This window comes from Xenopus laevis, chromosome 6S, assembly GCF_017654675.1.
Source record: "Xenopus laevis strain J_2021 chromosome 6S, Xenopus_laevis_v10.1, whole genome shotgun sequence".
In the NCBI taxonomy this organism is placed as follows: domain Eukaryota; kingdom Metazoa; phylum Chordata; class Amphibia; order Anura; family Pipidae; genus Xenopus; species Xenopus laevis.
The window spans coordinates 104924002-104940574 of record NC_054382.1 but is presented as its reverse complement, the minus strand read 5'-3'; the positions used below and the strand labels follow the sequence as shown (position 1 = coordinate 104940574).

The following is a 16573-nucleotide window of genomic DNA, read 5'->3' as shown; positions in this document are numbered from 1 at the left end:
AGAATCTAGGATAACCCCAAGGCACCGGGCCTGGGGAGATGGGGTGATATTGGAATTGTTAGCTATGATGAATACATCCGGGATGTTAATTGTGTTAGTTGGAGGGAAGAGAACCATTTCCATTTTTGAGAGGTTTAATTTAAGGTAGCGTTGCAACATCCAAGTAGAGAAAGCGGACAGGCAGGAGCAGACCCGAGTTAGAGGGTTGATCTGGGTTGAGATCAGGAGAGGAGAGATAGATCTGAGTGTCATCAGCATAGAGGTGGTAGTGGAAACCATACACGTTGATTAGTTTGCCGAGGGAGAAAGTATAAAGGGAGAATAATAAGGGGCACAGGACAGAGCCTTGAGGAACCCCAACAGAAAGAAGAAAGGGAGAAGATGCTACTCCATTGTAGGAGACACAGAAGGAATGATTAGTGAGGTAAGAAGAGAACCAGGACAGGGCCGTGTCACGAAGGCCAAGTGAATGGAGAGACTGGAGAAGAAAAGGATGGTCCACAGTGTCAAATGCAGCGGAGAGCTCAAGCAGTATTAGTAGTGAGAAGTGATTGTTGGCTTTAGCTGTTAAAAGGTCACTAGTTAGTCAGGTTAGGACAGTTTCAGTGGAGTGTTGTTGCTTAAAACCAGATTGTAGGGGGTCCAGCAGGTTATTGTCAGAGAGGAATGAGGTTAGTCGGTTGTAGACTAGGCGCTCAAGTAGTTTAGAGATGAAAGGTAGCAGAGAGATAGGCCAGAGGTTATCAAGATTCGAGGGATCGAGAGGTTTTTTTAGAATCAGGGTGACAAGACCATGTTTTAGTTGAGAAGGAAAGATTCCCATTGACAGCGAGAGATGAAAAATAAATGAGTTAAGGCTTTGATTAGACAGGGATTGGCATTATGGAGAAGTTTTGAAGGAATAGGATCAAGCGGGCAGGTAGTAAGGGGAGAAGAGGCCAACAGTTTTGAGACTTCCTCATCAGTTACAGGGGTGAAGGAGCACAGGAGAGAATGGGGAGTGTGGAGGGAGGGTGATGGAAGTCCAGTGGGGTCGAGTAGTGTAATGTCACTTCTGTCAATGTTGTTTTTGAAGTGCTCAACAATATCTTGAGCAGAGACAGATGGGCATGGAGGGGTGGAGAAAGGGAAAGAAGAGTGTTAAAGGTGGATAAAAATAACTCTATAATAATTGAATTGGAAAAAAAATAACTCTATAATAATAATGCTATACTAATTTACGGTTTACCTTTTGACATAGGAATCAGCTGCACATAACGCTGTTCTGGCAATACACTCAGCTTACGGCATAACGTATAAACATGGCCCAGCATCCTCCACATTATGTAAGTTATTTTGAAATCTTTGCTTTAAACGTATCACCTACAAATGTACAATAGAAAACAAAATGTTATATTATGTTTATCCCTGGCACAATGATATTAACTTGGTATTCTGTCATGGGTGCTGTGAATGATAATCTCTGCAAATCATAGTGTGAATGTTCTGGCGCTATATAAATATATAAAGAATAAATAATAATCGTGTACCAATGGCTCCTCATTTAAAGAAACAAAACCATAACAAGTGGCCAGATCTAATCTAGAGATAGTCCAATGCAACAAAATAGTACCAGAAAAACTGCCTCTAATCAGCAGCATGGGAGTGTTTAATAGTCACATATCATATTATTATATCATAATAATTATTATTATACGGTGTAGGTGCACAGCCAAAGTATGTTTTTGGATTCCTCTGCTTTCCTTTTTTCCATATACATTCTGGATAAAACTCATTCTTTTAAAGGTTTAATGTATTATTTTAACTGGGGAAGGGAGGGGAAAGGGTATACAGAGGAGAAAATGTTGTTGGGGAATAGTATTTGGATACAATATTTTGAATTGAACCAACCAGTCCCTGGTTGGTATTAGATAATCATAGGCTTTCTATGCACTAGGGATGCACTGAATACAGGATTCGGCCTTTATCAGAAGGATGTGGCTTTGGCAGAACCCATGTGCCTGGCATAACGAAATCTGAATCCTTAAAATTTTGTGGCTTTTTGTCAGTCAGTCAAATGTTTCACATATGATTTGGCAGAATCCCAAAATAGTGGATTCCTTGCATCCCTACTGTGTACCCTCTTCCCAGTCATCTGCAATAGCTCTTTTTATCAGTTCTCATAGGACTTGGTGAAGTGTGATGATGGATCTGGAAGGAGAGTTTTCTTGTGGACCAGACAGAACCCTGCATGTTTTATTAGCTTATTGCTAGGAAAACCACATATGTTTTATTATATTACTCAATAAATATTCTTTTGTATTCAACCTTTTTAGATCTGACCTCAGGCAGTTCCATGGACTGGGCCTACAATAATGGCATTCCATATGCATATGCCTTTGAGCTTCGTGACACTGGATATTATGGATTTCTATTACCAGAGGGTCTCATTAAACCAACCTGTGTTGAAACCATGCTAGCAGTTAAAAATATCACAATGCATGCGCTCAAGAAGTGTCGCTAAAGCATCATGGAAATACACCTCATTCTGTTTAATTTCCTGTCATTTCCTGTGATTTAAACCTTTCCTGTGCACAGATGTACCAGGCATCACTGCAGATTATGTAAATTCTGGATGTGGTTAAATGCATAATAAATAAACAGTCACTTGTGATAACAACATATCAATAGTTTCAATGTTTGTGTCTGGGAAACATCTTAACCCGTATATATGTGAACAATGTAACCACATATGCCTTATGAAGAGATATATATGCCATTATACCTTATGGTTTCTTCTGTCTGTGCCTGGACAAATACAGAGTTGCTGGATCAATGGGGCTTATCAAGTGACTACCGTATATACCAGAGTATAAGCCGAGTTTTTCAGCATCCAAAATGTGCTGAAAAAGTCTAGCCGAGATTGCAGTCACTTTTAATCATTCCTATACCAACAGTACACTTGGGGAGAGACTGCAATATCCCACAATGCCCTCTGTTGGTTATATGAAAGAATAACAGTGCGCCCTCTGTTGGTTATATGAAAGAATAACAGTGACTGCAATATCACACAGCGCCATCTGTTGGTTGTATGAAAGATTAACAGTGACTGCAATATCACACAGCGCCCTCTGTTGGTTATATGAAAGAATAACAGTGACTGCAATATCACACAGTGCCCTCTGTTGGTTATATGAAAGATTAACAGTGACTGCAATATCACACAGCGCCCTCTATTGGTTATATGAAAGAATAACAGTGACTGCAATATCACACAGCGCCCTCTGTTGGTTATACGAAAAATTAACAGTGATGGCAATATCAAACAGCACCCTCTGCACATGGTAGTGGGACAGTGGGACAATGCACACAGTAATCCGTTTGGCAATTCTCTGTCACCATCAACTTTGCAAAGAAGTCTGGTTGATCGCTGGGGGGGGGTCGCTTTGGCAGAATGTGCGCTGCTGGGAGACAGGGCTGTAGTTGTGTCTAGGCTTATACTAGAGTCAATAAGTTTTCCCAGTTTTCGTAGGTAAAATTAGGTACCTCGGCTTATACCCGGGTCGGCTTATACTCGAGTATATACGGTATATCTAAATAGGGGTTGGTACAAGGTTCCACTAAGGCCAACAGATAAAATTTGTAATCTTTGTAATATTACAAATATTAACATTCCATATATTTAGAAACATGACATTTCTAATAATACAAAGCATCCTTAAAAAAGCCTGACCCATGTCATGCATATTGCACTTATAGGCTATTAATAGCTGCTCCATAGCTTTATCTCTGTTCAGACTGGATTACACAGTATGGGCAATGATATAGGCCTACATATTCCTTAATCTTTTGTAGAATATGCTATTTATTGTTAATGTTTCATCAATGGCCATTCCGCTTCCTCAATCTCCTCTTCTATATGGTACTTAAGGTCTGGTCTGGCAAGCAGATATCCCCTAGTCACCCAACAACAAACTATTTAGTGGCAAAAAAAGTGTCACTGTGTCTGGTACATATGGGTTATACTATAATATATTGAAATTGATATTTAATTAAGGTCTCACTGGGCAATCTCCACCCCTTGTTTAACTGTGCAAGTCAAAGTGCTTTGGATGTGGTCATCTCAATAGTATTGTCCCTTCATTCACAGGCTATGTGAGCCCTCTTTAACTTTTCCCTCAGTGAGGACAGCTATATCTGGTTATACACGAGATACCAATTTCCTGGCAAGGTAGATATGGCACCTCTGGAAATCTATGTATATTTGAGAGCTTCCATGCAGGATACATTTAGGCTGATAAAGTACTCCAGATTGTGTTGGAGTTTCATGACATAGACCCACCCATCTATTTCAACAATGACTTTATAATTTCATTGCTGTGACTATTTTTAACTACTTCTTTGTCTCCTCCATCAATTTTACAACTGCTGGCTATTCTTATCTCGTATTTCATCTACTTCTTCTCTCACCCCCACTTCCACAGTTTTACATTTCCTCTATCCGTCTGTGATTCTCCTACTTCAGCCTTCTGCTTCTCTTTGTATTATGCTTTTCTTTTTACTTCATTTTATTCTATACTGTTCTCTCAATTCTTTACTTTCCTTCAAACCCATCTGGAATATTATCTTCTCTCACTTCTTAGAGCAAGGGCACACATGGCGGTTTTCAGTCACATTTAAAAAAAAAACAAAAAAACATTAACACTGATATAAATAAGCCCATAAAATCACATTACACGATTTTGTGTGTTTTTTCGGAAGTTCACATTTTCCAGAATCACCATCTATGAAGAACCTCCAGGTGGGCATTTAATTATATCACAACGCAGTGTCATTATGGCATGACATAAATCCAACACCTTGGGAAAAATTTGCTGCCATAAAGGACAATGCAGCTTATTTCAGCCAAGTTTCTCTGCAGTAGGAACAGATCATATTCTGTTCTATTAGTATAGAATTTCACTAGTGTTCCTGTTGCTTCGGACAGAAAATGAAAAGAATGGTGTTTATCAGCTGATGTCAGCTTGTAAGTGCCCTGTGGGTTTACTGAAGTATGTTTTCCATTTTACCCATAGAGCTACATTTAGAGCTCACTTATGCCAGTATTAAGGTTTTTAGAAACACAATGTAAAAACATCATCTGTGCCCTTGCCCTTCCTATTACCATTTTTTTTCTTTGTCTTTAGTTCCTATACTTCAAGCTCCTCTGCACAGCAATGCACTGACCAATGCTGATGAACATTATGCTTTGTGACTAAGCAGGCAGCTGAGGTTACATAGTAATAAATCCTATTCTACTTCATCCATTCTCATTATAGCATTACTTGAAAATCTCCCAAGGGCAAATGGCTGTACTGAAACGAGTAACGTTTAGCTTGTGGTCAAAAACTCAACCATGTGTTATCTATGTAGCGACTTTGCGGTCTTTCAGTCGCTAGTAAATGTAGCAAAAAATGCATGTTAAAGAGGTGGCTCACCTTTAAGTTCACTATTAATCCAATTTTACTTTTTCTCCCATTCTCTCTTCTTTCACTAGACTTTTGTTCATTGATACCTTACATTACCTGCAGTGGGAAGAGACATAGGGTAGTAAGAGGGTTAGGAATGAGAGGAGAGTGTGACGTTAAATTCCAATAAATCCGATATGGGACATATGGCCCAAATATTTGGGACATCTGCTCAGCATAGTTAAAAGAATAATTGACAATCCAGTCTTTTTATTAAAATTTCTTGATGCCATCATAAAAGCCAATTATATTCCATTCAATATTTAGGAGTCATTTTGCCTTTGATGACTAAGCAATGAATTCCTTGCCTAAGGCATGAGCTAGCATGTACGCATTACAGTGTATTACAAATATTTGCTTATCTACTGTGGAAACACAAGTAATCTTTAATAATATATGCCTTTGTGAAGCATGTGATTTGCATTGTGTAATATAAGGATATGGGTAACCTAATCATTTTTATACATGAATGTAAATAAACAGATCCAAGGAGTTTATTATGGTTCTCTAGTATTGCAGTATTTACAAACTTCAAAAGTTCCATAGAGTTGCTTGTATGATAATACAAAATAGTGGCTAGCACTGCTATAAAGGATGTAAACAACATTGGCTTGGTAACTGAATCCTACATCCTCCTTATAGTAGAATCATTTGATCGCCTGGTGTGCATGAATTGTTAATATTGGCACTGAGAGTCAAGTGACATCATTCTTTGGCCGCTGAGGTTGTAGAACATGGCTATGTATAAAAATGGTTTAAAGATAATTTGAGGAAAGCATAACAGATGGTTGCTAAAGCAAATATGGACTTAATGCTCCCGGCAAATAAAACATTGACCCATGTTTTAGTTGGGCTAAACATCAAAATATACAGCACTTAAATGTAGGACCTACCAGGACCCATGTGAAAATTGTTCTACTACAAGAGTGTACAGGTATGGGACCTGTTATCCAGAATGCTCAAGACCTGGGGTTTTCCGGATAATGGATCTTTCCGTAATTTGGATCTTCATGCCTTAAGTCTACTAGAAATTCATTTAAACATTAAATAAACCCAATAGGCTGGTTTTGCTTCCAATAAGCATTAATGATATCTTAGTTTGGATCAAGTACAAGCTACTGTTGTATTATTACGGAGAAAACGGAAATAATTTTTAAAAATTTGGATTATTTGGATAAAATGGAGTCTATGGGAGACAGCCATTCCGTAATTCGGACCTTTCCGGATATCGGGTTTCCGGATAAGGGATCCTACACCTGTACTAAAAAATATATACTACTACACCGACTTATTAATTAATTACTGTACAAAAGCAGCAGTTCTTGCCGTTCTTCTGATGCCATATTGGCATTTAGGTTGATACGGATGATCTGGTCAAAAATGAATGCTATGAGGATTTTATTACAGGCTTTTAAAACAAAAATTCAATTGTTTCTACATCGTCAAAATATCAATATACATTAAAAGTTACCTATAGGTCATTTTGCACTGATAGGGCTTTTGTTATTAAGGGGATTGTTCACCTTCAAACTAGTTGTTTTCAGATAAGATCACCAGAAATAACTACTTTTTTCAATTACTTTCAATTTTCTATGTGTCACTGTTTTTTTAATATTGAAGTAAAGGAAAGTAATTGAAAAAAGTCTTTATTTCTGGGGAACAATCTGAAAGCAACTGAACTGAAAAAATGTTTGGAAAGTAAACAACCCCTTTAAACGGCTACTTGAAGTTCCCAAACATGATTTTTTGCCAACCTGACAGTCCCTTCTCAACCTACTGGTGTACAAATATGGCAGCCTCCTCATATTGGAACGTGGGGGATCAGATAACTAATATAAACGCATCTGGGAGTACATTTATGGTAAAATTATAAACAGAAAGCAAAGACAATGTTATGCAAAAAAAGGTTTAGTTTATGGTGTCAGTATCTTTTTAAGTACGGTACATTTGCAACAATGGTTTTATTGTGTTCATTAACTCATAAGAAACATTCACCACTTACATCAGCAAGTAGCATTTACTGGTCACCTGTTTAAAAAAAAATCGAATTTGTTGCTAATGGTTCCTGCACCCGGCAAACAGTGTGCCTTTTACATAAGGGGGGGGTGTGTGCAATATATTTTGGTACAAAAGACACATCCCGGTGATTGAGGTGCATTACATTTCACAGTCCTAGTCATGTGATTTTCACAGATGCAAACTAAAACCAGATATACAAATTCCAAACAGGCACTCCTGACACAAAAAAAGCTGCTATTCTGTGTAAAATGTAAATCCACAGGTGTGTGTGGGTACCTACAAAACTATAATGGAAAATAGAGTGCTGATGTCCCTAATTTCTATTCTTCAGTGCTAGTGTCTACCGGTGACATCTCGGAAGAAGAGGATGCTTCTAAAAACGGATGCCCACACCCCGCTGGTTTTGATTTCTATGTTCTAAAGAAGTCCTTCAGGTGAAACAACACTAATGTTGAATTCAAATGTTGAGTGCTTGTGTTTTATGAGAAAATGCAGTTCCTTGTTTGACAAATGCCTACAAATAGTGTCTACTATAACTTGCCTTAAAAAATGAATAATTTTCCATTTTCTCCCCAATGTTGCTTTTAGTAATTACTTTTGTTCCTTTTGCAAAACACTACCTGGTGTCAGAGTCTGTCCTGTTTGCTGCCTGCCCTGACCTCTGACTGTACCCAACTACCTTATCGCATTAAGCCTTTTAAAGGGGAACCATCACCCAAAAAAATACAGGTACAGATAGTCATATATCTTAACGGTTTATGGCCAACTTTCTTCTTGGTTTTTGACTTGTTTGTTAAGCCTGCAATTGAATGTTAATGTTATACTTTAAAAGCAGAGTGAGCAAAGCAGAAACCAAATGGACCAAATTGAAGCCCTGGAAAAAAGAAAATCAGTTTGTATTGGGTATTACTGTTTTTAATTCCATATCATTTCTTAGAAATCACAAAAAATGCAAGAAAGTCTAAGACATATCTAGATTTTTATTTTACAGTTTCTAGTGTGTGCAATTGCCTTTAAAAGAAAGCAGAGTAAGTTTGTAAATAGCTAATAAACATACTAATGAAAAACTTTACCTTCACCTGGCAGCCCATGTGGATTTTTCTATTTAAAGATTTGAGACTCCTTTGCTCATATAAGACTGCAGGTAACAACAAATCCATTGACATATTTACACAACAAGGAGTAATAGTCATTTTCCCTGTTGTTGTGAATTCATTGATATGTACTATGTACTGTATTATTGCTCCCATGGTAACAGTGCCAACACAGCTAACCACATCTACCAGCTCTTATTTGCACAGTCTATTAAGGGATTCTTATACAATGTTTAGTATAGCTACTAGGTCATTCCCAGCAGAACATCATAAACCTCTTGAGGATCAAAAAACAAAGCTAACTGATGCATATGAAGGAGGGGAAGGCTATAAAAAGGTTGCAAAAGGCTTCCAGCTTACAAATTCCACTGTCCATAAGGTCATTCAGACAGTGGAACTTTGAAAGTCAAGGCAGGATATCAATGGGAGTTGTGCTGATCCTATTGGACTTTTAGAGGTTTTCTCCTTTTTCTCATTAGTAATGGTCTGAATTTTTTGAGGTTTTCTTATTTTTTAGTGCATAGTCCAGCTTTTCTTTTTTTAACCCACTTCATACTTTTTCTATTCGGATCTTTTAATAACTTTCATGGCCTTTGTGAATTTAGAGAAATAGGGTTTAATCGTGGGGGCAGATTTACTAAGCTCGAGTGAATATTTTGAATGAAAAAATATTCGTATTTTTTTGGGTACTTCGGACCATCAAATTGGTCAAATTCGATCGAATCGAATGATTCGAAGTAAAAATCGTTCGACCATTCGATAATCAAAGTACTGTCTCTTCAAAAAAAACTTTGACTTCATACTTCGCCACATTAAAGCTACCAAAGTCCAATGTTAGCCTATGGGGACCTTCTCCAGCACTTTTCTAAGTTTTTTTTGGTCGAATAATAATCCTTTGATCGGTCGCTTAAAATAGTTTGAATCGTTCAAATGAACTATTTTTATTCGATCAAAGCTTTTGCGCTAAAATCCTTTGAATTCTATTTCGAAGGATTTTACTTTGAGGGCCGAATTCGAGGGTTTTTTAACCCTCGAAATTCGACCCTTGATAAATCTGCCCCATGGTGTCAAGAACCTCTAAAATTCAACCTTCAATAAATGGGTCTCCAAAGGGTAGATTTATCAAAATGTGAGATTAGCGTTTACTACAGGAAAAAGTTATCCACTTTCTATTCATTCCTATGGGATTTTTAGAAGAATATTTATCAATGGGGGAAAGTTGGAGCTTGTCAATTGATAACCACTTCTAAAATGAGGTACGAACAGAAAGTGGATGAGTTGTCAGGTAGTAAAAGCTAATCCCAAATATGTATAAATAAAGAATGAACAGAACTGGATACATTTTTCGGTAGTAAACGCTAATCTCTAGGGATGCACCGAATCCACTATTTTGGATTCGGCCGAACCCCCGAATCCTTCTTGAAAGATTCGGCCAAATACCGAACCGAATTTGCATAAGCAAATTAGGGGTGGTAAGGGGAAAAAAAATTTTTTAGTTCCTTGTTTTGTGACAAAAAGTTATGCGATTTCCGTCCCCTCCCCTAATTTGCATATGCAAATTAGGATTCGGATTGGCCAGGCAGAAGGAAACGTCAAAATCCGAATCCTGCTGAAAAAGGCCGAATCCTGGCCGAATCCCGAATCGAATCCTGGATTCGGTGCATCCCTACTAATCTCACATATGGATAAATATGCCCTTTAAGTGTGGTAAAAAAATATACACAAGCAATACCATGGAACCCATTATAGAACAGATACAGGCCAGGGGGCACATTTTTCTCTGTATAAACATTGCTTAGTTATATAATTAACTATAATGGATCTAAATGATGCAAATTGTTTGATAATGTACTTATACAGTATTTATCTTGGGGTTTTACCTGACATGTTTTTGTTTGATGTGCATATAGCGTTTAGGTCCAGTTAAATAGTATGATGATAACATTTATAATACACCAAAAGCCATAAAAATATTGTAAAATCCATCCTTATAAATTGTTCCTTTTTATGCCATCAGTTAAAATACTGTATATGCTTAGTGATGCCATGTCATGACAAAATATTGTACCCCCAGTTTAAAAAAAAAACACCAAAAAAAATGTATTTTCGATATATTTCAGGAACAACTCGTTGCTATCGAATATTTTTATTTTATATTTTTCTCTATTTAAACATTTACCGATATTTTTAACTACAGTGGCAATAAATTATGGAAATTGTCTAATAATGTACCAATACTAATCCAAGGATGTTACAAGTCCCCTGTATATAAAGGACTCGGCTTACAACCTTGTACCTTTATATGGGAATTACTTGGTGACATTGGATATCCTTATATTTTTCAAGGGCAGTAAAATGTTATATTAAATAATTGTGCTGTTCTGAAGAACCTGCTGCACCAACATTAAAAAAAGGATTAATTTTGACCTAAAAATCTGTTATTATTGTTGTATTCCATTGATACCAACTTGCATTAAAACAATACCCCCCCCAGTTATTGGAACATTTATCTGTAGGCTTAACTTTTCCTTTCTTAGACACAAATACAGTCTTCAGAAATAACAATTGATTTAGCAGATTCAGAACAATGTAGTCTGTCTCACTTGCTTTCAGTCGTCAACACTTAACTAATGGACAAAGGTGCCAAGAACCCAACTGCTTATGGTCAAATCCCAGATAATCAAGAACTATAAAAAAAAAATGTAGCATAATGAAGACCAACTCAAAAGCAGTAGGGCATTCTATAACTTACCATGAGCTAACTTAAAGTTGAACTTAAATTTATGTTCGCAAGTTGCATATGTATTTTGGTACATGCTAGAAATGTGTTGCACAAAAGACTAATTTTATTCTTACGCATTAGCTGCAACATATATCCCCAACCAAAGCTGCGGGTTCTCCGGTTGGAGGGGTAAATATTTTTTTTTTTAAATTTGCACCCACCAGCTCTAGGACACTGGCACCAGGAGGGAGCTCCCAGTGGGGCGGCCATGTCAGCCAGAGTGCATGCACAAAGGCGCTTCTGAGATCACAGGCATATGCATAATGAGAAAGTCGCGGCACTCGCTCATTATGCATGTGCCCCAACATGGCTGCTCGTGCCTGGAATGCCCTCCCCATGCGGGTGGCCTAGAGCTGGCAGGGGGAAATTTTATAAAAAAAAAAAAAACAAACCATGGTTACCCCCAACCTGAGTGCGGACTCTATATCTATATCTATATCTATATCTATATATATATATCTATCTATCTATATATATATATATATATATATATATATATATATATATATATTTGCCCAACAGGTGCCCTTTAAAGTGTGAACAAAAAAGCACTGAACAATGCGCTAAAATATGAATACCTCAAAATATTCTAGTTTTTCAGACAATTCCTAGCAAAAAAAATTGAAAACCTAAAATTTATTTAAAGCAGTCCAATAAGTACAGCGCAGCTCCCGCTGTTTTCTATAGCACCTCAACAACTTTTACTTGGCAAAGTTTTGTCTTAGGGCTTTTTGTGGTTTTTATAGTTTTTACACTTTACGCATTTTATTTTCCATGAAATCTCAAAAAAAATTAAATTTTCCTAGATTTCTTAAAAGTTCTAAAAAGTTCAAAAAGTGAGAAATGAGATTTCTTAAGTGTAAAAACCACGAAAGCCTCTAAGGGAAAACTTCACCAAGTAAAAGTTGTTGCGCTGCTATAGAAGTCAATGGGAGCTGTGATGATCTGCTTTAAATCAATTAAATTTTCAGATTTTTCTTTGCTAAGAATTGTCCAAAAACTAGAATATTTTGAGGTTTTTCGAGGTATTCATATTTTGGCGCGCCGTTCAGTGCTTTTTATTTGTTCGCACTTTTTAGATTCGGATCTTTTAATAAATTCAATGACAATCGTGGTTTTAGAGTACGAGTTTAGTCAGGGTTTCAACAATAAACAACAGTAATCAACAATAAAATCCGACATTTAGGGGCAAATTCAAGGGTTGAATTTCGAGGGGTTAAATCCCTCGAAATTCGACTGGGGAATAGAATCGAATAGACAATTTGGGCGAATTTACGCGCTGGCGAATAGTCGAATTGGCGAATATTCGCCAGGCAAATAGGCGCTCGATCGAATATTCGCTCGAAGGATTTTCATTCGATCGAATGCCTTTTTATTCGATCAAAAACTTGGAAAACAAGCCTATGGAACTTTCCCATAGGCTTTTAAAGCAATTCGGTAGGTTTTAAGTGCCGAAGTAGGCAGTCGAAGTATTTTTAAAAGAGACAGTACTTCGACTATCGAATGGGCGAATAGTCGCAGCGTTTTTGCACTCGATCCAGTACTTCGACTATCGAATGGCGAATAGTCGCAGCGTTTTTGCGCTCGATCTATTCGAATCATTCTACTCAGGCGAATTTACGCCAATTCGATAGTCGAGGAGCACAAAAATTCGAAGTTTTTTTACTTCGAATCCTTCACTCGAAGTTAGTGAATCGGCCCCTTAATAAATAAGCCTCCATATAAATCTAGAATTTTTAGAAACATAGGAAAATCAAATTTTTTTTGGGATTCATGGGAAAAAAATTTCAACTGTTAGTAAATGGGCCCCTTAGTCTCAATAGAAACAGTACTATGTCATCTTTTTGTTTGTCATATACACAAACTGGAAAATGGAAGATTTGCCTCAAGAAAAATTGAGGGAATTAAAAAAAGTAAAAAATTATGTCTTCAGAATTTTTCATATTAAATGTTTCATGAAAACTGGATCACAAAGTCTACAGAAAACTATACAGGGATTTTTAACAGTTTATGTAATATTAAAGAAGTGTGTCCTATATTAATAATTCCTCATTAAATTGTGTACAGTTATAGCTAAATAGGAGTATCCAGAAGCAACCTTTGAAATCCAAAACATAATTATCCCTAATGACAGCCACACGCTCGCTTTTATTTTCAGGCCTGACAACTACTTTTCAATGATGTTCTCATTACCTGATAGATTGGTACATGTCACATTGCTCTTGCAGTCTGACAACTTCCTCAAACCCTCATACATTATGTTCAAACATTTCAGATCTCAAATCTGTCTCAAAATAACATCTGACTGTCAGACTGATTAGAAGATGATTCAGATCCAAAAACCTCAAAAAACCATGTGCAAAATATAGTAGTAGAGCCTGGTGGGAATGCCTGGTTTAAATAAACCATGTATATTATATATTTACATTTAAAATGTTGATCACATAAGTGGCCCCAGATCTATGCACTTATGCCGACAAAGACTGATATTACCTGCGGACTTGATCAAGTTAGCAGTTTGCAGACCATGATTTTATCTACTTTATCTGTATGAAATTTGGGTCATTTTCTAACTAAACCTTCTTAAAGTAAGAACAGAAAGGTGGATCTCTGTTATTTATATTTCGATAAATGTTATTTTATACGTTTTTATACATTTGCAGCAGAATATACAGATTGCCAGTCCAAGCCTGCACTGCAGTATTAGAGCCCAAGCCTGATGGCACATGTGATGCCTTTCATCCAGCGAATTCCACTAACTTGAATGGGAAATGCCTGAAAGCACTGGTACTGGATTTTTTTTAGCCAAAAAAAATGTATGTGAAGATTCTCATTAATCATCAGATCATGGTATATCTGTAGAAACAAGTCAAATCAACCGGACTTGCAGTGTTTTTCTTGGAGACGTTTCACCAGTCATCCAACTGGCTTTCTCAATTCAGAATGACTTGTAAATAAGATCTTTCTGGAATAAATACCAAGGAACGTTGCTCCAATCAGCATAATCTGTTTATCATAATCAGCAAGAATGTCACAAAGTTAGGTGTTGATTGTATTAGCATGATTGGAGCTTTTCTTTAGGGAAAAAAAACGACTTTTGCTTGTAAAGGGCCTTTAGCAAAACAGATGTTTCTTACCAACTAACTGGCCAGTGCAGGAGCAGATTAATAGCCATCAGACAGTCTCCATATGCTTCTCCCACCTGCCCTGAGACTGAATAACTGTAAATCAATTATAGATTCTTTCAGTAACAAATCTATACCACTTTTCCTGCCAGTGGCCTAACTACCTCCAAAGAAACAGACCAAGCACCTGGGGTGGGGGGGGCCTCGGCTGTATGTGCAGCGGGATGATCGATTGTCATCCACGATTATGTGCGGCCAAAGGAGCCGCAAGTATCTGCAGTGGGGGGATTGCAGGTCATCCACAATTATGTTCACAGGGAGCCTGGAAACAAATATTTGGGGGGGACCAGAGTCCCCTAACTTCCACCACTGTTCCCTGCTGAGTAAAAAGAAAACTTCTGTGCCATGGAGTTCAACATTACAACAAGGTTCTTGGTACTAGGAATGCACCGAAACCAGGATTTGGGATTCGGCCAGGATACGGTCTTTTTAAGCAGGTTTCGGCTGAATCCTTCTGCCCGGCCGAACCGATTTTGCATATGCAAATTAAGGGCGGGGAGGTTAATCGCGTGACTTTTTGTCACAAAACAAGGAAGTAAAACATTTTTCCCCCTTCCCACACCTAATTTGCACGTGAAAATTAGGATTCGGATTTGGTTCGGTATTCGGCCCAATCTTTCGCAAAGGATTCGGCCAAATCCAAAATAGTGGATCTGGTGCATCCCTACTTGGAACAATTCAAAGATAAACAAAGATAAAGAGCCACACTCACACCAATCACTGTTTGAAGTCACAGGTGCACGCTGTCTCCTCTCTGCAAAAGGTTCTCACACATGGATTGAAGTAACTGCAGCAGCACTCTGTTCTGTGATAAATGATATTTATTCGTGCATCGGCAACGTTTCGAGCTATACCAGCTCTTTATCAAGCCTTGATAAAGAGCTGGTATAGCTCGAAACGTTGCCGATGCACGAATAAATATCATTTATCACAGAACAGAGTGCTGCTGCAGTTACTTCAATCCCTACTTGGAACAGCCACACCTTTAGAATTAGTATAAAAAAAAACAAGGGAAACTCATGCTCCCATAGCTGCTCTTCCTGTAAAAGTCTGGGTGCTCTGTCCACATCATCCTGTCCACGCTCCCGTAGCTGCTCTCCTGTTAAAGTCCCGGTCCACAGCGTCCCCACTGTCTACACAATTTCCACGATCAAAGAAGGACGGCACTCCGGGAAAAAGCAGGTTTATTGCGGTGTCCTGTGGATAACAATCGCCTTACGCGTTTCGAGAGTAAATCCCAAAACGCATAAGGCAATTGTTATCCGCAGGACACTGCTTTTTTCCCCGGAGTGCCGTCCTTCTTTGATCGTGGAAATTGTATAGAATTATTATCCCCATTTATAAAGCACCAGCTGAGCTGAACAACGAATGGTTCAGTACAATGAACATCCACATTTCATACAAAAATACAAGTGTCCGGTAACAAAGCTTTACACGACTGCACCACAGGGGCCATTTAAAGGTAAAACGTGAGGTTATAGGTCTGTTATTGCAGAACTAACAGTGCTGTAAATAAATATTACTGGGCCCCACAGCAAATTAATTCTAGGGCCCCCAACAAATCCAGAGGTTGTCCTGTTTTACAAAGATATGTTGAAATTTCTCATTAATTAATTAACCACAAACACAACTTGCACTATGGCAGCTCCTACTCACACGCATATAAATGAGGCCTTAGACACTCAACCCGTCCTATCCATGTGCTTGAAGGGAATAGTCTTAGAAAGTAAAACTAAAATTCACGCTTAGATGGGTTCTACGTTCGCCTGGCATAATCAGTTAGAAGTTGCTGGAATTATTGCGAAACTACAACTCGCAGCAGTAAGACATTGTCACCCAGTGCTGGCGGAGGAGCGCATTGCAGCTGTAATTCCTTACAGAGAAGTAGCGGCCTATCCCAGCTGTACGGAACGCCCAGGCCGGCTCTGCGTGCCCCACACTCCCTGATCTCTCCGCGTCCCTCCCCCGGGTGTTGCTGCAGTGCCTGCTATGGGCGGGGCCTACTCG

At 38.1% G+C, this 16573-nt stretch overlaps 1 protein-coding gene and 1 long non-coding RNA gene across 3 annotated transcripts in view; one reads left to right on the top strand and one right to left on the bottom strand.

The window, feature by feature from the left end:
* LOC100126651 (uncharacterized) overlaps positions 1–2661 on the top strand; it is a 52132-nt gene extending 49471 nt beyond the window's left edge. The window contains 2 exon segments of the mRNA NM_001110751.1: positions 1241–1325; positions 2316–2661. Of these exon segments, the coding sequence (NP_001104221.1) occupies positions 1241–1325; positions 2316–2503 (273 nt within the window). The 3' untranslated portion in view covers positions 2504–2661.
* On the bottom strand, positions 576–16523 carry LOC121395162. 2 transcript variants are annotated; one of them, XR_005962302.1, is made up of 4 exons: positions 16445–16523; positions 5457–5543; positions 1229–1362; positions 576–1088 (listed from the first exon to the last, which is right to left on the bottom strand). It is a non-coding gene; the product is annotated as an uncharacterized LOC121395162 (long non-coding RNA). The 2 variants fall into 2 exon arrangements; XR_005962301.1 differs by lacking the exon at positions 16445–16523 and adding an exon at positions 16223–16402.
* Positions 16524–16573: the final 50 nt, after the last annotated feature.